This window comes from Alosa pseudoharengus, unplaced genomic scaffold (assembly GCF_046254945.1).
Source record: "Alosa pseudoharengus isolate Yale_2024_CS ecotype anadromous, Long Island Sound unplaced genomic scaffold, YU_APseudo_1.1 YU_APseudo_1.1_scf_1, whole genome shotgun sequence".
Classification (NCBI taxonomy): Eukaryota; Metazoa; Chordata; class Actinopteri; order Clupeiformes; family Clupeidae; genus Alosa; species Alosa pseudoharengus.
Window position 1 is genome coordinate 59,925,765 of NW_027468564.1, and position 23,876 is coordinate 59,949,640.

The 23,876-nt window shown below is 41.4% G+C and overlaps 1 protein-coding gene across 1 annotated transcript in view; it reads right to left on the reverse strand.

Annotated features, from left to right (window-relative positions):
* Positions 1-23,876, reverse strand: part of slc26a11 (solute carrier family 26 member 11) — a 54,410-nt gene that overhangs the window by 16,290 nt on the left and 14,244 nt on the right. The window contains exons 5-6 of the mRNA XM_076295931.1: positions 20,668-20,747; positions 3,765-3,907 (exon numbers count right to left, since the gene is read on the reverse strand). Coding sequence (XP_076152046.1) covers positions 3,765-3,907; positions 20,668-20,747 — 223 coding nt within the window. The remainder of the gene's footprint in view (positions 1-3,764; positions 3,908-20,667; positions 20,748-23,876) is intronic.

Below are 23,876 nucleotides of genomic sequence, written 5' to 3' on the forward strand. Positions count from 1 at the left end.
TAGAGATGCACAGATTGATCGGCTGGAGACCGGAATTGGCCGATTCATGCTCATGACTGGCGACCGGCTGGTCAGTCTGAGATATGCCAATTTTATGCTCGTCAAATGGACTTGCACGCCGCACATCACCCAGCTGAGTTACCAAAGTTTGAAGAAGCTAGCAAAGGCCAACACTCAAGGCTGGATACAAAGAAAGTGCTAATACTGTAAGTAAGTAAGCTAATACATTTTTCTATGCGCAGAAAGCTAACGCTGTGCTTTGCCATATTGTGTGGAATTTACTAAGATGTCACTTCATTACGTAAACAGCGCTCATCACCGCCCGTCCCTGCCCCCTTTACAACGCAAATTGGCTAGACAATAGGCTAGACTAGGGCTATGACCTAGTCTAGCAGAGTGGGAAGTGGATGTCGTGAAACTGAAAATAGAAAGGCAAAAAAAGTTCAAGTTGCTTTTGACATACCGGTAGTAGCCTACAATGAAAAAAACTGATGCTCTGAATACTGATTCAGCTGTCTCTAAAGTTTCTCTAATTGATGCATTTAACCGGAATTTGGATTGCACCTGCTATTAACAGGTGGAATTTTTTCACCGCATACATATTAGACTAAATTAGATTAGATTCAACTTTATCGTCATTGTGCAGAGTACAAGTACAAAGCCAACTGGGTTGAGGGTTTAGTTGATTGGTTGTCACTTGGATGCAGAGTTAGAGTTCAGTAAGGCTACAGCCGCAGGAGAGAAGCTTACTCTGAACCTGCTGTTTCAGGTGCGGGGAGACCTGTAACGCCTCCCGGAGGGTAGTGGGGAGACCAGTCTGTGGTTGGGATGTGATATGATGTGCGGAGTACCTAACCTGTGGTTGGGGTGTGATATGATGTGCGGAGTACCTAATCAACCGCTATTAGCACTTCTTCTCCCCTGTGTTTGCGCAATACTCCCACTTTTCCCTCGCCCTCCCATAACTACATACTGTATGGATCAATGCATATGAAAAGATGTTCCATTGCAGCGTGTTCAAATGCATCATGAAAATTGTTTTTGAATGTTAGTTGAATATTGGATGTGGAAGTTGAAAGTTGAAAAGTTGATTACATTTATATGTTAGAATGTTATATTAAAGAAAATAAATAGTTGTGTGTGCTGTAAAGTGGTTAGAAAAATTTCAAATCGGAATCAGCTAAAATCGGTATCGGCAGGTAACCTGGAAATCCAGAGTTAACGTGAGAGCACAATTTGAATGTGACTCTAGTGATGAGTAATGATGCTCATTACCTATGCCCATGTAGCCGAGCTGCACCAATCACATCGGTGTATCTGATAAAGGCAGGCCAGAGACGAGCTAAACAGATGACGACAGCGCTGCGACGTCGAAGTCCAGAAACATTGAGATGTCGCAGCCCAGATCAGTGCATATCTATAAATTACATTACATTACATGGAACATGTATATTACTTGCTACCATAGTTGATTAATTGCTGCTGATTCAGTGTTTCCCATACATTGACTTATTTGTGGCGGCCCACCACAATATCAACATTGACCACCACACAATGATTTTCCAGGTTGTACTAAATTGTGCTTAAATCTGGTTAGCATCATAACCACGCTGTGCTAATTTGTTAAAAACTGTTGTATTCAAGTCAATTCTGCAAACCAACCACCACAAATAGAATTCAATTCTGTGGGAAACACTGATTAATTAATATATTGCTCAAATTGAAAATTCTCTCACTCATGGTGTTTCACTCTCAGTTATGATTTTCATTTTTTGTCAAAATAGTTCAGTAGCAATCTAGAATATTTCACAGAAAAAAAATATAAAATGCATTCATACAGGCAATTCTGGTCACCTTGTTCATGCCCGTATCTACCATAGAGGACACCGCTCATGTCCTCTCTATTTCTTTCTTCAAGTTTTATTTAATTTATTAAGTGAAAATAGCAGATGAGACAGTTATCCTTTTATCAACACAGTGACACGTGATTAGGGATGTAACGGTATGAAAATTTAACCTCATGGATATAGTGACCAAAATTATCACGGTTTTCAGTATTATCGCGGTATTTTTAAAAGGTGTGTTCAATATTTATTTTATTTTTATCGGTTTATTTGATAGGGACCATGCATATTTATGAACATTATATAAAAAAACACTATGTAAATATGCCAGAGTTGGTAAAAATAACTACTTTTCATCTGCAGTCCCTATGCAGGTGACATAGGAAAAACATAGAGACAGCCAGCAGTCATACACTATACATTAAACACATAATGGTGACATATACATTGACAAAACAAACAAACAAAACAAGACAGAAATACATGATGACTAAGACATTATTCATCCACCTCTATACTGCATTCAATTTAACAGTGAAAATGTATGGGTGATGAAATGTGTGGCATGGTACAATATTCTCCTGATAATGTGAGTGGAATGGATTTAATGTGGACGCTCACATAAAAACATGCATAGTGGCTACATGATACAGTGCACGTTTTGCAGTGAAAATGTTCCGCCTTTTAAAAGCTGGTGTAGCCTAATCCGTATCGCAGTTAAATGCAGTGTTGTGCGTGAACGAGTTCAAAAGAACTGAACGCAACACATTTTTTAATAAAGAACTTGAACGTGAATTAGTTCACATTATGTGTCATGAACGGCAGACATCACTGTTAATGAACGTTGGAATTTGTTTTCCATTGAAAACTGAGTAACATCTGTTTTCTCTTTTGAAACGCAACGAGAGAAAGTTCCTCCCTCCTGTATTCTCGCTGGTGCCGCTTAAATCATGTATCACCAGACAAAAATGGTTTTGACTGGAAATGGTAGTTGAATAGCATACTGGCTTCCGCACAACGTTACCCGTGATGAATTGCAGCAGAGCGGGGTAGGCATAGCAACGCCGCGTAGCAGGCAACGACGAGAGCGCGGAGGGCTGGAGGAGCGAGAGAGAGAGAAAGACAGACCAATGACGAGAGTGAGAGAAAGCGCTGCAATTAAAAAAATGGCTAGTGGAAGTGATGGCACGGAGACTGGTCTACCTTGTCTGTACTGCTGCAATTTTCATCACCTGGTAAGAAACCCACAATTGCAGTGTCAGAGCAAATGTCTACAATGAGCAGCTTTAAAGAACGTAGTGATTTCTAGCTCGTAGTGTGAAAAAAAGTATTTATTTGAATATCTCACGAAAAAAGTAAAATGAACTGAACTTTGAACTAGTTCAGAATTAAAATTGTGAACTTTGAACGTGAACTGTTCACTTTGAACATGTATGAACTGAACTTGAACTAGTTCAGAAAAGCTGTGAACTGGCACAACACTGGTTAAATGCATCAATTAGATTCAGTAGGGTCCCAGTAGGGTACCAGTTTTGTTTTATTGTACCAGGCCTACTGTATGTCAAAAGCAGGCTCAGATGAAGCTGGGAAGGATTAAACACAGTGGTAATCAACCGTGATAATTATGATATTTGAAATGAAAACAGTAATTGTTATCGTCAACATTTTTATCGCGGTTTTCCATTATACCGGTAATATCGTATCGTACATCCCTACACGTGATGCGTAGTTATAGATACCTCTGACAAATTTTGATACCCATGTCAAAGCGAAAGTAGTGGGCCATCGTGGCCTGTGTCCTAAACTAATTAATGAACGCAACACAGTGTCTCACACAGCTCACATAAACTTCAATACCCACAAATCTATTGTCTGGTCTACAAAACTGGTGAGTGGTCACCTAGTGACCAAGAAACATACCTGTAGCAGCACTCCAAACTATATTTTGTGCCACTCGAACATGGGTAGTGTGCTCTTCTGAAAGGGGCGGTAGTGTACTTTTCATCCACATTAGAACAATCAACAGAAGCATACAGGAAACACCTAGAACTACATCACCCAACCTGAATAAAGAGCACAAGAGAGAAATGTATAAGTATATATATATAAGTATACTCTTTTGATCCCGTGAGGGAAATTTGGTCTCTGCATTTATCCCAATTCGTGAATTAGTGAAACACACTCAGCACACAGTGAACACACAGTGAAGTGAAACACACACTAATCCCAACGCAGTGAGTTGCCTGTTACAGCGGCGCTCGGGGAGCAGTGAGGGGTTAGGTGCCTTGCTCATGGGCACTTCAGCCGTTCCTACTGGTCGGGGTTCGAAACCGGCAACCCTCCAGTTACTAGTCCAAAGCGCTAACCAGTAGCCCACGGCTGCCCCAATGTATTACTATGTATTTTACCTATTATAATACATAGAAATTACTTATACAACATAGCCACTATGTTGTATTTTACTAGCCTGGGTGCCATTCCGAACTTAGTCCCACCCACAACATTTGAGGTCGGGAAGTTCGGTCTGGCATTGTTCCATTGTGGTGGAAGTATGCTCGCCCTATATCGGGCGGACCAATCAAATCAGGTTTACGATGATGGACAGGTGAGCAACGGCGCCTGGTCTATCACGTCATCTCAGCACGCTTAGATTAGGCTTATGTTTGAAACAAAAACGCTGCGGCTAGAAGGATACATGGGTTTTAAGACCCCATATGGAAAATGCATATTATTTAATGAGGTTGTATCACTGAAAACGATTATTTCTGAAAACTTTGGCCAAAGTTGAGATGTGGGAAAACTTTCATCAAGGGAAAACAGCACTGTTGCATTGCGACATGTTCCCTCAATCGTTTGAAATCTCTGATTGACCACCTGTTCGAGGGATTTGCGACAGCCTTTCCCAGCTGTTTAACATGTTTGTAGCATATCACTGTTCAACAGAATTATTTTTAAAAACGGAGGGGATATAGGAGAAGAAGGATGGTTCGTGTGTTTTCTTCCTACACAGCTTTTTTGTTGCTCTGATTGTTTAGGTCTATCCAATTGAGTGCAGAGGCATTCCCCCCCTGTATCGGTTGAAACACGCCCCATAATTACGTCCCAATGGAGCAGTATCAGACTCATATTCTGACTAGAATTGAGTATGACTACGTCAGGCTAGTATTTTACCATTCCACTTAAAAAAAAATAGTTTGAACTATTTACTGCATGTAGACTAGACTATGTCTTAATACCCTAGTCTAGCAGATTGGGAAGTGGATGTCGTGAAAGTGAACATACGATAGCCTATTAGAAAGGCAAGCAAAAGTTAAAGTTGATTTTGACATAGTAGCCTACAATGAAGAACGGATGCGTGCTGTTTTCATACATATGGCGGAGCACCTAATCAATCGCTATTAGCACTTCTCCTCCCCAGTGTTTGCGTGATACACCCACTTTTCCCTTGCCCTTCCATAAATGAATCAATGCATATGAAAATATGTTCCATGGTAGCATGTTCAAATTTATCTAATATATGAAAATAGTTTTTTGTATTTTTAGTTGGATATTGGATGTGAGAAGAAAAAAATGGGTGTTCCATAACAGTGCATTTTTAAATTAGCAGTGTGTGAAATAAAATTAAATTGCTTTGATAAAGTAATCCAAATAATGTAATCCAAACCACATTTACTGTATAATGGGTAACTTATAACAGTAACAAATTACATTTCCAAAGAAACATTCCCAAAGCTAAATGTATGTCAGGTTCAACACATTATTTCTGTTGTGTGACTGAGCGGGATTTCTTTGAATTTCCATGAATTTAATTCCACTTCCTGTCATTCCAATGCCAATTAAAATTCAACTTCCAGTGGGATGGAGCCAATTCAATTCAAATTCCAATTCATGAATTGAATGGACGCCAATTCTAAAATTCTGAATTTTGCACAAGCCTGCAAGATTAGCCTGGGTGAACAAAAGCAATCCTGTTAGTAAGTTTGAATTTGCTCATTAACACACATTTTACTTACGTCCCATTTTATGACTTCCAGGGGCGTAACCAGCAGTTAAAGTTGAAGATTTTGTTATGATTTCTAGTTCTGATTTCTGATCCCGTTTTATGTTTTGTTAAAATAAACATTTCTTTTGAAACTTAAAGGAATGTTCCGGAGTAAAAACAACCTGAGTTGATGTTTCGGTCTCATTTTTAATGTAATTATCAATACTAGCCTATATCGTCACAAACAGCTAAATATTCATGCATTTCGTTCCTTTAGAATTATAAGGTTCTAACTGACATTTTTGTCAATATTGAGTTATTGACATTCTTATTCTGTGACACCTTAAGAAGATGAGGTGAGGTGTTTTTGTATTTTTTTTTATGCATTTTTGGACATTCAAAGTCTAAAGTCAAAGTCAAAGTCTGCTTTATTGTCAATTTCATCACATGCCAAGACATACAAAGAGAACGAAATTACATTTCTCACTATCCCACAGTGAAGACAAGACATATTTTACCAATTAAGTCCACAGACAAACATAACATTCAAGTAAATAAAAGTAAATAAGAAGGCACATACAATGAAGAAATAAGAGCAGCAAAATTGGGTTAAAATTGTGCAATTGTGCATAGACAGTCAATATAGTAGTGCAAAGTCAGGCCAATAAATGGCTGAGGTAGTTCTGTTTGACCTAAGTAAGCAAGTGGCATAGTGGTGCAAGTTATGTAAGAGCAGCAGAAGTGTGTTGTGTTTTCAGGTTGCAAAGTGTGCAAGTGTACAAGTGGAGTAGTGCAAGGCAGCCATTTGTGGGTCCAAAGTCCAGGATGTTATGTACAGTAGCTGAGGGTGGAGGGGGGAGAGAGTTCAGCATCCTAACAGCCTGGTGTATGAAGCTGTTGGTGAGTCTGGTGGTGCGGGAGCGCAGGCTTCTGTACCTCTTCCCAGAGGGCAGTAGATCAAACAAATTGTGAGCGGGGTGACTTGCATCACTCACAATTGTGGTCGTCTTGCGGGTGAGGTGGGTGGTGTAAATGTCTTTCAGGGAGGGGAGTGAAGCACCAATAATCCTTCCAGCTGTGTTCACTATGCGCTGCAGGGCTTTCCTGTTGTATTCAGTGCAGCTTCCGCCCCACACAGCGATACAGCTGGAGAGGATGCTCAATGGTGCCTTGGTAGAATGTGGTCATGATGGCTGGTGGAGCACTTGCTCGCCTGAGTTTCCGCAGGAAGTAGAGGCGGCGCTGAGCCTTCTTCGCCAGTGATGCAGTGTTGGTGGACATTATATCTAAAGACGTTTGTTCCGTTTATCAGTATAACTCTATGGAATTCTAAGGCTTTGAAGCTCAATATCTCAGAACTACTCAGAACGTACAGTAGATAGAACCTTACAATTCTAAGGGCACAATTTGTTTGAACGCAGACGGCTACACTCCTATAGCGTTCATTGACTGTGGTTTGCGCTGCGCTTGTTGTTATGGGGGTAGACATCTGCCAGATGCTGTAAGACTACAGGGGAAACTCAGCCTCCTCTAAAATAACACAGAAAATTGCATTTAATAATACTGTAGCATCAGCCACATAAATGAGTATATTATTCGATTAAGACAGATCTTATTTATTGTGACATATCAGATTTGTCTATGAGTCATTGTGTTATTATGATATTTAGTAGGCATACCTCTAAGTTTAGGTCATCTCTCTTTATGCTGTTTAAAACCTGGCAGTTTTGAGCTCTTTTAGCTCTATTTCTATACTTTTGTAGATCTTAAGCTATCTAGATTATGGGCGTCAGTTATCCAGGACAAGTAAGCCTAAGCAGACGATAGGGTCCAGAACTGTCACTCACCTTTTCACTCACTCGCACCCACTTTTCCTGTTCTTGCCCTATGGCTGCGCTCACAGAGAGTCACGTTATGTTTTTAAACGGGACGCGGGAGAAAGCCTGAGTGCATCGCTTGATGCTTATTTTTTGTTGTGCCGCATCTGCGGCGTTTGGACGATATCTCTCTCTCTCTTTCTTTTGCACTCACTCTCTTTCTTTTCCTCACCCTCACGAGAGTGCTCTAAATAAAGCCAAGCATTATAGAGATCATTCTTGAATGCGTGTTTTAATGTACCCATGACGTTAATTTGTTAATTTGACGTTACGATTTGAGTTTGTTACAGTGGTGGCCCGTACGGGGATTTAAACACGCATTCTTTGTTCTTTTTGATAAACCTTTCCCTCTTCACTATCGATAAAATATCAGTTTTTTCGTACGTTTCCTGTCCCTCTTCATGATGTTTGAACATCAGCTAGTAAATCTTGATTCAGAGCCATTAGAACCCACTAAAGGAGAAGAGAGAGTTAGACCGCACATATCTTTTAGTCACGATGGCCAGACAATGCGTCCTCATGTCACCATTAGAGAACGTGTAGATCAGCTCACTGATTCCATTAGTTCCCTGTATCTTAGTGAAGATAAGAGGAGCAGGACATATGACAATAAACAACAGGAAAATGATGGAGAGGAAAATGATGAAGAGGAAAATGATGGAGAGGAAAATGATGAGGAAATTGATGAAGGGGAAGAGGATACAAATATCACAGTTTCTCATTCCTCTGTTTACCAAGTGGAGATACATGAACTTAAAAGGACTCTGAAAGAAACTAATGGTCGTTTGAATGATCTTGAAAAGCAACTGTCAGAATCAAATGCCAGTACAATTACCAGAGAGGGGTTATTGAGACAGACAATTGATAATAAAATTGAGAATATTAAAAGTTTTGCTGTTGATATTGTTGCCAGTCTGGAAGATGCTGTTGTGTGCTGTTTGGAGAGGAGAGATCATCAGTGGGAATATAAGTTAAAACAGCTGAAGCTCACCAGCACCCCAAAACTGTCTCCTTTAAGTCAGGTGAGAGAGGGGGCAGTGGGAAGGTTTCATTATGACTCTCAGAGTCCCTCTGACTTCGTAAGAACACCTAAGCTCCCCATTAAATTGAATTTTCCTGAATTTGGTGGTGATAGTGAGACAAAAGACCCCATGAATTACATTGAATTATGTAATGAGTTTTTAGATTTAAGACCCACACCGGATGCAGAAGTCTTGGCCACTTTGTCCTCAGTGCTAAAAGGCTCAGCCAAAAGCTGGTGGATAGCAGAGCGGAAACACATCCACACATGGGAAGAATTCAAATCTGCATTTTCAAAAGCATTTCTATCTACTGATTTCATGCAGGAAATTGAGGAGCGATTGCGTAAACGTATTCAAACTCCAAATGAGTCTATTAGGGACTTTGCCTATGATCACAGAGCCCTCTGTCTAAAATGGAAACCTAATATTGAGGAGGTGACCGTAGTGCAGCGCATTCTTAATAACGCCAATCCAAAGATTGCATCCGGCCTACGTGGGACAGTAAAGACCGTAGCTGAACTTGTGAAGGTTGGCAGTATGATTGAGAATGATCTGGCTGCAATGAAGAGTTACTGGACCAGGGTTAACAATGACAAAGGTCCTAGACAACCACAAAAGACACAAAGGGCTGAATTAAAAGTTGTAAAATCTGAGGCCCACTCCCGCATTCCTTCTAAACATCCCCTATCTCTCCTTGCGGTTAAGCTTTCCATCAGAGGCCTTCAGGGACCTGCTCTGCTGGACACAGGGAGTACATTCTCCCTGATGCGAAGTAGCTTGTGGCAACACATTAAGAAGCCCCAGGAAACCCTGACACCTTGTGGTAACCAGGAGTTCGCTCTAGCAAACGGAACGGCCAAAAGGGCAGTAGGGAAAGTTCAGTGTACTCTTGAACTCCATGACAGCTACTGGACTCATTCCTTGTATGTTCTTTCCGTTGAAGATCTCGCATTCCCTGTTATTTTAGGATTAGACTTCCTGCAAAAAAGCGACTTCATGCAAGGAACCTATGGTGTGAAAAGTGGGGGGAAAATGACATACTATCCATACACTGACCAGAGAGAGTGGGAGAAAGAATGGTATCCAGTAAAAGGTGCAGGGAAGCTTAATATTTATTATGCTCTTCCCCTTAGGGATACAACCTCCGAAACACTATCTGCCCATCTAAGCATCCTCTCTGACTTACCTGTAGAGCCTAGGCCTGTGCTACTGAATCTGATGAATGAATGGCCATCTGTCTGTTCCGGGAAACTGGGAAGAACATCCGTGGTGGAACATACTATCCGCCTAACCGATGAAATGCCTATACGTTGTCCTGCTTATCGAGTGTCCCCTTTCAAGAAGGAAATCATTCAGCAGCAGCTGAAAGAGATGGAAGCTGATGGAATTATTGAGCCTTCTTCTCCTTGGGCTTCTCCAGTAGTCTTGGTGCCCAAACCTGATGGAAAATGGCGGTTTTGTGTTGACTACAGACGCCTGAACAAAAAGACTCTGTTCGATGCCTATCCAATGCCCAAAATCCATGACATCCTTGAGTCTTTTTCTGGGGCGAGTGTGTTCAGCTCCTTGGACTTGCGATCTGGATATTGGCAAGTCGCCATGGACCGGGCCAGTATTGAAAAAACAGCATTCATCACACCATTTGGCCTTTACCATTTCCTCTCCATGCCTTTCGGCCTGATGAACTCTGGGGCCACGTTCCAAAGGCTTATGGAAACGGTATTGGCTGAGTTGAGGGGCTTATGCTGTTTTGTTTACATAGACGATATAATAATCTTCTCAAAATCAAAAAATTGTCACCTGACCCACTTGAGGAAGGTGTTCGAGAAACTCCATTCAGCTTCACTGACTCTCAATCTGAAAAAATGACACTTCTTCAAGTCTTCTTTGACATAACTGGGCCACCAGGTTTCTAGCCAAGGTGTTTCAGCTGATCCAGAGAAACTCAAGGCCATAGATGAATATCCAAGGCCTCAAAACATCAAAGAGCTCCAGAGGTTTCTTGGACTAGCCGGCTGGTACCACAAGTTTATCCAAAATGTTTCCAATCTGGCAGCCCAGCTGAACAACCTCAAGAAGAAGGATGTTGTCTGGAAATGGACCGAGGATTGTGAGGAAAGCTGGGAAAAGCTTAAAAAGGCAATGCAATCTCCTCCAGTCTTGGCTCATCCAGATCTTTCAAAGCCCTTCAAGGTCTCTACCGATGCCAGTGATGTTGGTCTAGGCGCAGTACTGACTCAGGAAGATACTGATGGAGAACATGTAATTGCTTTTGCATCTCGCCTGTTAAATGGAGCTGAGCGAAATTACTCGTCTCTGAAAAGGAGTGCTTAGCTGTTATCTGGGCTGTAGAAAAATGGCAACACTACCTAGAGGGAGTACAGTTTGATGTAATTACGGATCATGCAGCACTGTCATGGGTCTTTAATACTCCCAAAACCTCCTCACGTCTTGTACGATGGGCCCTGAGACTTCAACCCTTCTCTTTCACTGTTCGGTACAGGAAAGGTACTCTAAATGTTGTCCCCGATGCTTTGTCACGGATTCCAGTGTCTCCCCCTGGTGCTGCGGTGGCATCAAACCTTGCTGTGAGTTGTAGCAGTTCCAAGAAGGTTGTTGATCTCCCCCACACATTGCAAGAAATTGCTGCCGCCCAGACAAGAGACAATTATGTTCAGGGGGTCCGTGAGCAGCTGCCTCCATCTAATTCTCTTCCTTCAAACCGAATTACCTTTGTTGACCAGCAGGGATTGCTATACAGGAGAGTGCCAATTGCACAGGATGGGTACAAATACCAACTGGTCATCCCAGAGGGCCTACACATTGCATTTTTGCAGTATTTCCATGACAACCCACTAGGGGGGCACTTTGGGCGTCTGAAGACCCTGCTTCGTTTGCTGGAGGTTGCGTGGTGGCCAGATATCCGAAAAAAACACCTGGAGCCACATCAAAGAGTGCTCAATCTGCCAGCAACATAAACCCCCCAATTCCAAACCCAGTGGCCTGTTGCAATCTACTCAAGTCTCTGAGGTGGGAGAGATGTTGGGTATTGACATCATGGGCCCATTCCCTCGCAGCCGAAGGGGTAACTGTTTTTTAGTTGTCCTTGTGGATTATTACTCTAAGTGGACTGAGCTGTTTCCTGTTCGTGATAGCCGGACACCGAAGTTAGTGAAGATTCTCACGGAAGAGATGTGATGGGGAACACCAAAGTACCTCCTATCCGACAGAGGAAGCCAGTTCACTAGTCACCTCCTGAGAGCCGTATGCGAGTCATGGGGGGTGATAAATAAGTTCACCACCAGCTACCACCCACAAACAAATTTGACAGAGAGGGTCAACCGAACGCTCAAAAGGATGATTGCCTCTTATGTGGGAGAAAACCATAACAACTGGTGCATAAGTTCCGGTTTGCCATGAATTCCTCATGGCAAGAATCTACAGGTTTTCCGCCGGCAACTCTACATTTGGGACGCGCTCTTAAAGGCCCACTTGACCAACTCCTGTCCAATGCACTTAAGCCCACATCTTCAAAGCAAACCCTCATGGAGAGACAACAAACGTTGTCAAAGCAAGTGGCTGAGAATGTGAAAAAGGCCCAAGACAAGCAGGCGAAATATTACAACCTAAAGAGGAAGAATGTGGATCTCTCGGAGGGGAATGTGGCGTGGGTCAAAGCCCATCCATTATCCGATGCCTCAAAAGGGTTCACTGCCAAACTGGCACCTAAGTGGAGAGGACCATGTACTGTACAGAGGAAGTTAGGGCCCCTGAATTATAAAGTCCTTTTCCCTGATAACTCCACAGACACTGTGAATATAGTCAATTTGAAGCCTTACTTTGGTCCTGCTCCCACCATGTCCAGTTGGGGGGGGGGGAATATGTAGCATCAGCCACATAAATGAGTATATTATTCGATTAAGTCAGATCTTATTTATTGTGACATATCAGATTTGTCTATGAGTCATTGTGTTATTATGATATTTAGTAGGCATACCTCTAAGTTTAGGTCATCTCTCTTTATGCTGTTTAAAACCTGGCAGTTTTGAGCTCTTTTAGCTCTATTTCTATACTTTTGTAGATCTTAAGCTATCTAGATTATGGGCGTCAGTTATCCAGGACAAGTAAGCCTAAGCAGACGATAGGGTCCAGAACTGTCACTCACCTTTTCACTCACTCGCACCCACTTTTCCTGTTCTTGCCCTATGGCTGCGCTCACAGAGAGTCACGTTATGTTTTTAAACGGGACGCGGGAGAAAGCCGGGGGGGGGGAAATAAATGAATGAATGAAGGAAGGGGTAGATGTCTAATGGCGTTCTGATATCCTCTAATCGCTTCATGGAATATACACTCGCATGTTTTTTCAAGGAGGTGAGATCGATCCTTTTTTTCCTTTTTTTCGCTGGAGTTTCTTTGCTGGAGTTTAAAAGACTGTCTTGCGACAACCTTGGACTCATGGAATACTATGTTTTTTGGGACTGAAAGAAGATACGGAGTTTTTGGCGTTGTTTTTGTTTAATGGACTGAGCGCATCGCTTGATGCTTATTTTTTGTTGTGCCGCATCTGCGGCATTTGGACGATATCTCTCTCTCTCTTTCTTTTGCACTCACTCTCTTTCTTTTCCTCACCCTCACGAGAGTGCTCTAAATAAAGCCAAGCATTATAGAGATCATTCTTGCGTGTTTTAATGTACCCATGACGTTAATTTGTTGACAAGGATTTGAGTTTGTTACAATATTGTATGACATTAGCTTACTCTTCCAACTAGAATGTGTTCAACTTCATGGCTAGTTTATTCAGCAATCATCTATGATGATTTCGCACCCCTAATACATTGCTGTGACGACACGATCCATCAAAAACCCCATAGACGCTCGGCTTCACTGGACTTTCAATGGCACTAGAGTGGGCTGATCTCAGTTCAAAAAAGCTAGATGTTTATTGGACAAACGCCACAAAATCGTAATTTCCAGGGAAGCCTGTCAGTCTCTGGGAGTGTATGAGGCAGCAGGATGGATGGCCCGGACACCGAGCTTCTTTATGATGATTGGAGGAACCGCCATAGTGGCTGGACTCTTTTTGATTGACAGCATAATGTTGCGATCGGACAGGAAGAGTTTCAAGTTCAGGGATGTGTTAACGTTAGTGTTGGCAGGTGTTCTAATTGTTTTCGTACATATTCTACTGTAAATAAAACCGTAAAGTGGAGTTACAGAGATTGTGACTTTTGTTGAGGCTTTTGTTTCAGTTGTGTATTCCGGCTATGTTGTAGCCAGATAGCTCGCTATAACATTATAACTGTGTAGCCTGGCTACATTATGCTAATGTTTACTCAAATTTTAAAAGCCATGTGATAGTCTTCCCCACCAGGGGAGATTCAAAATAAAACAGCAAGACAGATGAACATACATAATAGTCACAGAGAAATAAATCTAGTAAGCTACCAAATAGTTTTTTTGAACTCTCCCAAAAGTGAACTTGTAAAATGTAGCCAAGCCAGCTGCAATGTCTCAGAACTCTAACGTAGCCTATACTGTTTGATCTATTCTTAGGGGGGGGGGGTGTTAATACCAAATACCACAATAGCCCTGATTTCCTGATGCAACAATATGTTTTAAGGACTCCTGTGTAATTTTTTAGAAATGTTCTTCCAAACCCCACCCCCCCCCCCAAAAATGTTTAACCCTGAAAATGCATGTTTTTTGCCATTTTTCACAGCTTTTCCACTTTTGGCCTATTACAACATATAAATATTTTCATGTTGGACCATTTAATGATCCCACATGTGTCATGTCATATCGTTAAGCTACATTGTGTACTTTTTTGAGTTAATTCTTAGCAAAAACCCATTTGTTCTTTCAAAAATATGTGCTCATTCATGTGTAATTATTTCCACTTACTAATCAAAGTATTCTCGTAAGTGTAGAATCTGCTATTCCAAATACATATGCGCGAGTCGCGCAAATGGCTGAATCCATGTTGCGCCTCCATCTTTGAAATACATTCGCCAACGAGGGACATTCCTGGAAATTCAGCTCCGCCTTTCGCGCTTGTAGGCAACACTCATTGCATGATCGATCAGTCTACTCGCGACTGCCGGCAGATTTGAAAGTCTGTTGAAAATGGAGGATTACAACTATTCTCGAGGACATGAAAAGGAGTCGCCAAGGAAGCGAAAAAGAGAATTAAAACGCCAACGCGACCGGAAAAACAACAGACCAAAGTCAATATTGGAGTGGCTTTTCTAAGATGGAAAGAGCTCGTGAGGAGCAAGGATTTTAAAAGGGACGCCGAAATTGCCTGCTTTCTCCTCGACAGGTAATTTGGCCTATTCGTGTAAACATACAGTCTATGGTGTAAATTCGAAGTTTTATAGTTGCTTGGCTTAGTATAGCATGGTTGTCCATAACGCTAGAATGACGTCTGGGATACTTTTCCTCGCGTCGATGAAAAAGGATTGTAACATAAATCTGCTATGACGGATCACAGGCAAAGGGCACTAAATTGTAGTTATTTTTCATTGCTTTTGCTTTGTAGCATAAATATATCCTAATCTGATAATGCTAGTGTAGCCAATTCCAAGGGTGACGTTCACATCCTGAGGCCTGTCCTGTAGTCTTATTAATTGTAGACGTAGCCTACTAAATTGTCTGAACGTTTTTCACTGCATGAAAACAATTGTTGATTCTATGTGATTGTTGTTTGATAATAACTGAAAGTATATTTTTAATATCTTGGTGTTTACCATTTTATGTACTGTTATATGTTGTGAAACGCTCTGCTTATTCATTTCAGATGAGCATCTTGGCGCAATTGCAGAAGCCCCTGAAATTGAGAACCTTGAACAGAGGTAACCCATCAATGCTCATAATGTCTATACCCGATGACATTCTCTATTGTATATTTTCATGATATAAGCATTTATATATATTTTTTACAAAGCCTACATGACATGAGCATCGTGGAGGAGGATGTGGACGAAATTCAATGGTCTTGTTATGTGATGCACGTGCATGCCTTCATTGTAACCTTGCCTGTAACTCAGTCTAGGCAAAATAGCACTATACAGATTAGTAACAATATGTTGAACTATATAAAATGGCGTGTATGTCTAACGACACTGCATGTCTTCCACAGGATCAGCTTTCCAGGAGACTGCAAATTTAGAATGATGGCCCATGTTGCTTCAAAGGCACCATACAAAAAGGAAGGGTTCATGTGTAAATACCATAATTTGTTAATTTCTGTAAATAAATATATTGCAAATAACATTGTTGACCATGTTACTGTCATTTGGTGTTTCAAAATGGTAAATTACCACAACTCCTTTTTTAATTATAAGTTTGTGGATGTAATGTATGAGGTACAGCATGAACAGTCTCTTATCAATTCTAAAAGTTTTTATTTTCATGAAAGCAAAATATAGCGATGTACCGGTGTAAAATAAATTAAATACAGTTTTAAAAGGAACAGGCAGTACAAGAACACTAATACAAAACTATTTACAATAACACAACATTATAGGAAGGTGAAATAAATTCCAGAGATGTCCCTGAGGGTCAGGGAATTTATCCCTTATCCTACACACACAGCTTGGGATCGATCACTCTTCTATTACCCTGTCCTAGAGACCCATGCTGCCAGAAAATGAAATGTCTGTAGGTAGCATATCTGAACTCTATTGTCATCACCTGGCTCTCTTACATGGCCTAATGCTGTGATGTCTGTGATGTACTGCCTGTGAATCTGGAGAAAACCTTCATCTAGGCAGTGCTGTGTGTAGTGAGGCAGAAGGCTCACACAGGTGGCAGGGTTTTGTCCACAGCATTTTCTCTTCTGATCGATTGGCATGTCTCTGCAGTGTGTACAACTACACCAAGGCATCCCTGGCACAGGTGGGGGGACGACATGTCTGCACTGATGCATCAAACACCAGACCTGGCTGCCTCACTATAGCAACTGTGTGGTGAGGTTCCTGTGCTCTTGCAGGCTCATTCCATCCACAAGTCTGAAGAAATAAGACACAAGAAATAAGATCAGATAGGCTTGTTTAGGTAGCAAAGTTAGATTGTTAGCAGAGTAGTAGTAATAGTAGCCTACTCTGTGTCATTTTTCAAGTGTTCACACAAAATGATGAATACTATGTATGTGTATGGACAATGAAAAGGTGAAAATGTTGTGTAACATTTTCTATAGACCATAACGTAATTATGTGTCGTGATTTCACTGGGAGACAACTCGCATCATGCAGTTGACTGGCAACAGCTAGAAATTGCTACAAACAATTGAGATACAAACAGGCAGGGAAGCTACACCAAGCGCGTGACTGAAGCGTTCCGTTCACAACGCGTAAAATCAATTTTAAATTAATGGTCTATTTTTTTTCTGCAGCAGACGCAACGCAAACGAACGTGCCTGGTGCAGCTTCCGAGCTAATTTCGGTGTCATTGACATTGATACTGTTCAGAGAAATATATTAAAAACACAAACCTCCGTTGCTTCTCTCCTTTGTCTTTGAAGTTCTTCCAGTCTCTCCTCGTCATCTTTTGGAGTCTTACTTTTTCTTTGCCTAGGAGGTCTCATCGATCCTCTGCCACCGGCTCTTGGCTTTTCTTTACCTTTCCCTCTTCCTTTACCTTTCCCTTGCACCTCCGTTGCATCGACTGATCTCTGACTCTGCTCACTGAGAAAAATAGTAGGCTACGCTGTAAACATTGCCTTTACACTATTAATCTCGCACATACAGAATAACGATAGCACTGAATCTACTGTACTATAACATTAGCATGCATTCGTTTGGGAACCTGATAGCTGATGCTAGCAATGAAATAGTAGCCTACCAAAATAATGAAAACGTAAAACTAGGCTATTCACTTTACATAGAGGTCATACCCAACATGTTTACTGGCTATATAACTAAATGCAATGTGTAATTGTTTTCTAAAGTAACCTTATAACTGGAAGGAACACCGGACGAAGTCGTAGTACTGGAAGCAATGTTAACTTTGGCATGAAACGGCCACCGTAGGAGTTAAAATGCGCTCGGAATGGGAGGGGCTAGAAAGTAATATTCAGTTGGTTGTCATATAGAATTTCACCGCTAGATGGGAGAAGTTCTTACACAAGGTAGCTTTAGAGTACTTTGCACAATGAAAAGTCTAATGTCAAGGTCATATTGTACAGTAGGTGAAAGGTCACCGAAATGCCTTTTTTCCCCAAAAAATCAATAACATTCCCACACTACTGGCAGAAAATGTAAGTGTCATACAAGTTAAGATATTTTGTTTCTAAAAAACAGTCTCATGTGATGTGGCTTTTATTCAGTGACAAAACCCACATTCACCATAATTGAAGTTTGGCATGTCCAGTACTGACGAACGAATTAACAATGGCAATTTGTATTCATGGAACAAGGTTAAAATCCAAGGAACTTGAAGATGTGGCCTATATGGAAGCATCTGACCTCCCTCATGGTGTCTTGCCCCATAAGAAGGATATCATTGAATGCATGATGTATCTTCTTCGCCCTGCAAGGGCCGGTCAAGTCCTGCGAACCAGGTGTATGGCGGCAAAGATTCTCGCCTCTGCTTTAAAAGACCACTGGTTGTTCTGCAACATATATATTGGGGAGCAATACATTGCCAGCAGAATTGAAGCCCTTTACGGCTCCTACACACAGTTGCGTGCGTTGCAGTGCTGGAGACGCATCCCATTCACTTTACATGGGCTTACATCATCCGCTGCCGAACTGAATTGTGGGTCTGTTGCGTCGCGTTTCTCCCGTCGCACGCGTTGAGAAGTTCAGCTGTTGCTGCACCGACAGACGGCACCGGCCAATCAAGCCAATCGACGGACGGCACCAACCAATCAAATTACGGTTATACTTCAAGTCATTTGCATAGCTACCGTCGGGAACACCCACTGGCATGCGTTGATGGAACGCAACTGTGTGTAGAAGCCGTTTTACCTAGCCGGGCGGGCCATCCTATATCATTGAAATGTATAGTCTGGAATCGACCCATTCACCTCGCTTAATCCAAGGGGCGGGCAGAGAATTGTCTTTCAAACTGCCTAGGCATGCAATAGGCCAGCGCTACGACCATATCCGTATCCGGTCGTCAAAACGGCAAATACATCCTTCTTCGAAAGGAATGACTTAAGTGTATTGTGTTGCTCAACTTTCAAAGAAAAGCACAAGTCCAACTCCTCCAAAGTTGACGCCAACGCCGATTCAAACAACCGCTCTTCGTTCGCCATAGCCACCTTCCTTGTTGTTCACCGTCGTAGGACTGTCGTCATCCTGTTAAACCCACCTTAAGACTCTCTAACAAAATAGAGCGCTGTGATTGGATGACGTCCACGGCGTCAGCCAATAGAAATTCCTATGGTTTGCTACTAGACGTACAGGCTGAGTAAATTCATTTGCCGCCGCTAGGGTGCGTCTAGATTTCTAGGCTACGTTTTACCCGCTTCCTCGCCAATATGAATTGGCCACAGTCCAAAGGAAGTGAGAAATGGAAAACTGACATGAAGGAGTACAATGGGGATATGGAAAATCTGTTTGACATTTTTTTGTGAGAACAAATCGGCACGAGAGTCCCAAGAAAACCTTTTTGGGGTCAAGATGGGGGATGAGGAATGGCAGTTCTTACATTCCATGCATAATGACCGCAAAGGTTACTGTGAGGAGCAGGTTGATAGAAAGTGGGAGCGAACAATGGAACGAAAGAATGCGAGGGAAAAGGCCCTGCAGGCCATGCAGAACAAGGAAGAGGAACGGAAGAGGGCTGATACAGCATTGGTTGGGTCAACATACGAAGAAGCTATGGGGGAGGCAACCATAGAGACCACCACTGCATCTACTGATAGTATCTCAGAGCAGGTAAATACAGCAGATGATACCAGAGACTTTCTAATGAGGAGACAAAGCACTCAAAAAATCCTCCATAGAAATGCATGGGATTAGTTTGTAACGCCAATATGGCAGTTGTTGTCTAGGCATATCACACCCCTTCCTCGACAAAACGTTGACATGTGAATACATGTAGGGGGTCCAAAAGGAGAAAAGTACACGTTGCCACGGACACTGACAGCAATGACAGTGATAGAGAAGTTATGCCACAGTGTTATCAGCATTTGCGTATATCTGCTCATAAAAGATCTCCACTGTTTGTTCAAGCTGAAGTGAACCATGCCGAACATTATGACTGAGGTCAACTTTGTTTTACATTGTGCATTGTAATGATCTCTGCTTAATGTTTCTTATTGAATGTAATTCTGGAGCATTTTGAGTGACCTTTGACCTTTAATATGACCTTGAAATAGGATATGTTATAATGCAAACTATTCTCATGGCATGACATACCACATGAAAGACCATCAAAGGCCCATAATGAACATTTCTCATTTCTATTCTTTCTGAATTTAACAAATGTTAGAATATTGTGTTTTTTTGCAAAAAATAGGCATTTTGAGCCATTTTTGTGACCTTTGATCTAAAATATGACCTTGACACTATACCCTTTGTAGTGCAAAGTACTCTTACGGCATTGCATGCCACATGAAATACCTTTATACCTTTAAAGGACCCAGCATGAACATAAATCCACTATGTACTTTGAAAGTTGGCAAAAAACACACGTTTTCAGGGTTGAAAAAGTAATTTTCAGGGTGGTGGTGGTGGGGGGGGGGTTTCGGGCTTGATTTGAAATTTGTTCACATCAATGTATTCCCAAGACATGGGAGCATTAGAAAATCTGGGCTAAAGTTGAATCTGAACATTTTCATGAAATAACATGCCCCCCCCTAGGGTTTTGACCTGAGAATGACCAACTATCCCTTAGTTATGGTTGATTAAGCTGAAATCAGCCGATTCCAGTCACTGGATAATCAATTCATGCATTCATAATGCAAATGCATAAAAACATGACATCTCCCTCACCTTGCCTCAGGAATCTTCTGAAAGGTGTAGTAAACCTGGAGAAAGAACTGATGAGGGATATTCTCCAGTCCTAGTATACTCTGCAAAAAATAATGGGTTGTTAATAATGGGAATTTAGTTAGCTAGTATATTCTTTTACACTGCATAATGCCTAAATGTACTATACATATTTTATAAAACTGCATTTACATCAGGGGTTAAATTGGGCCAGGGCTCTCCGGGGCTCTTTCCCGGCACATAAGGGCTCAGCCCCGGCACATACAGTAAGCCTGCTCATTTGTGTCCAGATGTGCCTGCTTGCAGTCAGTTGCTTACCGGAAATATGTCACATGAAATTTGATGAAAGTGATGCTTTTGAAAACATGATATTTCTAACAATAAAAGAAAGATTTTTGAAATGGCATGTCTATTTTGTCTCGGCGGAGCTGAGATGAGAACAATCGGAAAATGGCCATATTCTTGTTAAACTGCTTAATCTTGTTGTACAGTAGGTCGACCATCACGCACCGCTCGCTCATGCATTCCAAATGCAAGTGAATCTTGAATTTCCCCTTGGGGATCAATAAAGTATCCATCTATCTATCTATCTATCTATCTATCTATCTATCTATGTGCACAACAGCAGATAGGCTACCACAAAAAGGCAACCAGAACGACAGAATCCTCATCCAATGAATGTATCCCCTCAAATTATTGCTATAATATTAAACTGATAGTTTATTCCCTGACAGGCCATTTATTTTAAAGGGACACCAGGCAAGCCTGATGCTTTTTCTCTACGAAACTCCCCCTCACTCGGTCTGAAGCTCTTTTCCTTTTCTTTGCGTCTTCCGTCAAGGGTTTTCGCTGCTTCTTCGCCGGCTCTTCCATTATACACACGTTTGCAACAATCTCTAGCGTTTCGTTAGCCTGCCTCTGTGCTGTAAACTGATCCTGCTTCGGTCGGCGGGTAGGATACACCGAACTTGCAAGTGGGATATTCTTCCTACAGGCAGTAGGGGCGGGCGAGAGAGCCTTCATTCGCCCCGTAATGAGTAATTTAACCATATAACGACTTACGAAGATGATCAATTAACACGAAAACGTTGCCTGGTGTCCCTTTAATTAGCCTAATTTCAAAGACCTGTTGCAGGGACATTTTCCTACACTTTTTTCCTATATGGTGCATCTGCAAACAACTGCTGGCCCAAATACAATGCCATGAATTATTATCATCGGCTTTCCATAATGACAAAACAAAGTGGTATATCTAGGTAGGCTTAGACTATATTTTTTGATGAATATTCCTGGGAGATCCTTAGTTGCGCGGGATGTGGAAGAGCAAAAGTTTGAGAAAACACTGCCTTGAAAAAAAATCTCATCTCATGAGCTGCAAGCCACCACTGCTGCAGCAGATCGACTTTCAAGTCAAGTTCATCTGTCAAGTCTTTCAAGTCAAGTTCATCTTAACGTAAAATCGCACTGGCCTTGAATGACAAGGTAAGGAAAATAAGACTAAATCTCAAATAACCAAGACTAGGTTGACCGTGTGATTTTTCTCAGGAGATGTTTAGAGCATTTAACTTCAGACACAGGATTATCAGCAAACTGCAGTGAGAACAGCTAGCTGGCTACTCAAAATAAACTAGCAATCTATTCAGTCAGCATATTTGTGTTTGATCTGTGTGAATTACAGAAATATCAGACTTGCTAGACCTACTTTGAGCTATTAAGCAACCTTTCAACAAAGATACAGTAGATTGAATTTGTTTTGTGACGTGTGCATAAATTGATGAATGTGAAATGACGCCAGCTAGCTAGCTAGCATCAAATGGTTCTTAATGCATGATATGAAGCAAAGTAGGCTGTGGGGGGAGGGGGGTCATCTCAATGGTTACTGAATAAATAGTTCATTTAATTTCCAACTTTCAGAGATAAATTGAATTGAGTGGAGCATATCCACCCAAGAAGAGGAAACTGACTGATTTCTTCAAAAGGTAAACTGATATTCCAGACATTTTAGCATGACTACCTCTGTAACATGTTGGCAGCAGGCTTTACAGTAATGTACTCAGTAAACTTACACAATTATTTAATTGAATATCAACATTCTATTAATTTTAATATTAAAATGACTAAGATATGATCTGCTTCTAGGTTTGTTATACTGTTAAGCATCATCATTAACATTGACATTAAGCATTCTTCCCATTGTATTTCCCCTCATATGTAGAGTGGAGCCAAATACTGGTGGAAATTACACTGGACAGGGTAGCAGAAGTGAGGAGATGTGTAAAGAGCAGGGATTAAATTGAAAAAAAAATAATTTGACTGAACTTTTTTCAGGCCATAAGTCATACATTGTTCATATCTACCTATAGATATAGCACCCCTTTTGCGGTCGCGACCTATTGGTTTTTAATGTACAAAAAGACGCAAACAGCAAAGTAAAGGGAGTATTCGCCTTATTCACACGGCGGCCATTGTTTAAACCAAAACGAGGCTACAGGGGACACTTACTATATAATTAATGCCACCTACAGGTGAATGCATAGAACATAACAATCCTATGGGTTGTGTACCCTGTAGCCTCGTTTTAGCCACCAATGGCCACCATGTGAATAAGGCGAATTGAGAGTGTTCTTGATTGAGATTGAGTTTTCCTGATGAACAAAAATATATTTTAGTACCATCCCTGACCATTGCTGATTAGCCATTGCTGTTCTTTTCTACTGCAGCAATATTGTAGAAAGGCTTTAACTTACACTCTCACAATTACTTCAGGCCAAAAGTGTTTAAAAGGGAGATTTTTTTCTTGTTAATATGCAATTCAACACAAGTAAAATCTATAAAATCAAGTTTGCAAGACTTCCAATTTCCTCATCAAAGTAACGAATCAGAACATTCTAGATATTGTTCATATTTCCATTTGTTGCCTCATCCGCATTTAATGAAAACATGGGAATTTTGAGTTTTACAGACAACTCCGTTTTCCGATGAGCAGCAATACTGTGTGTGCTCATGCAGGCGGTCTGCACATTTGATAAAGACAATCTGGAGAGGGCGCTTTTTTCTTCAGCAACAGATTGTATAAGGTTGACAAGAGGTTTCGGTGAGGGACCGGTCGTGTTGCGCTATGAAAGAACATGCCTACTTTCTAAACGTAAAAATGGTCAGTAGATAAACGTAGCTGTTGTGGTGGCTAGTTGCACCAGGTGGGGAAGATGTCC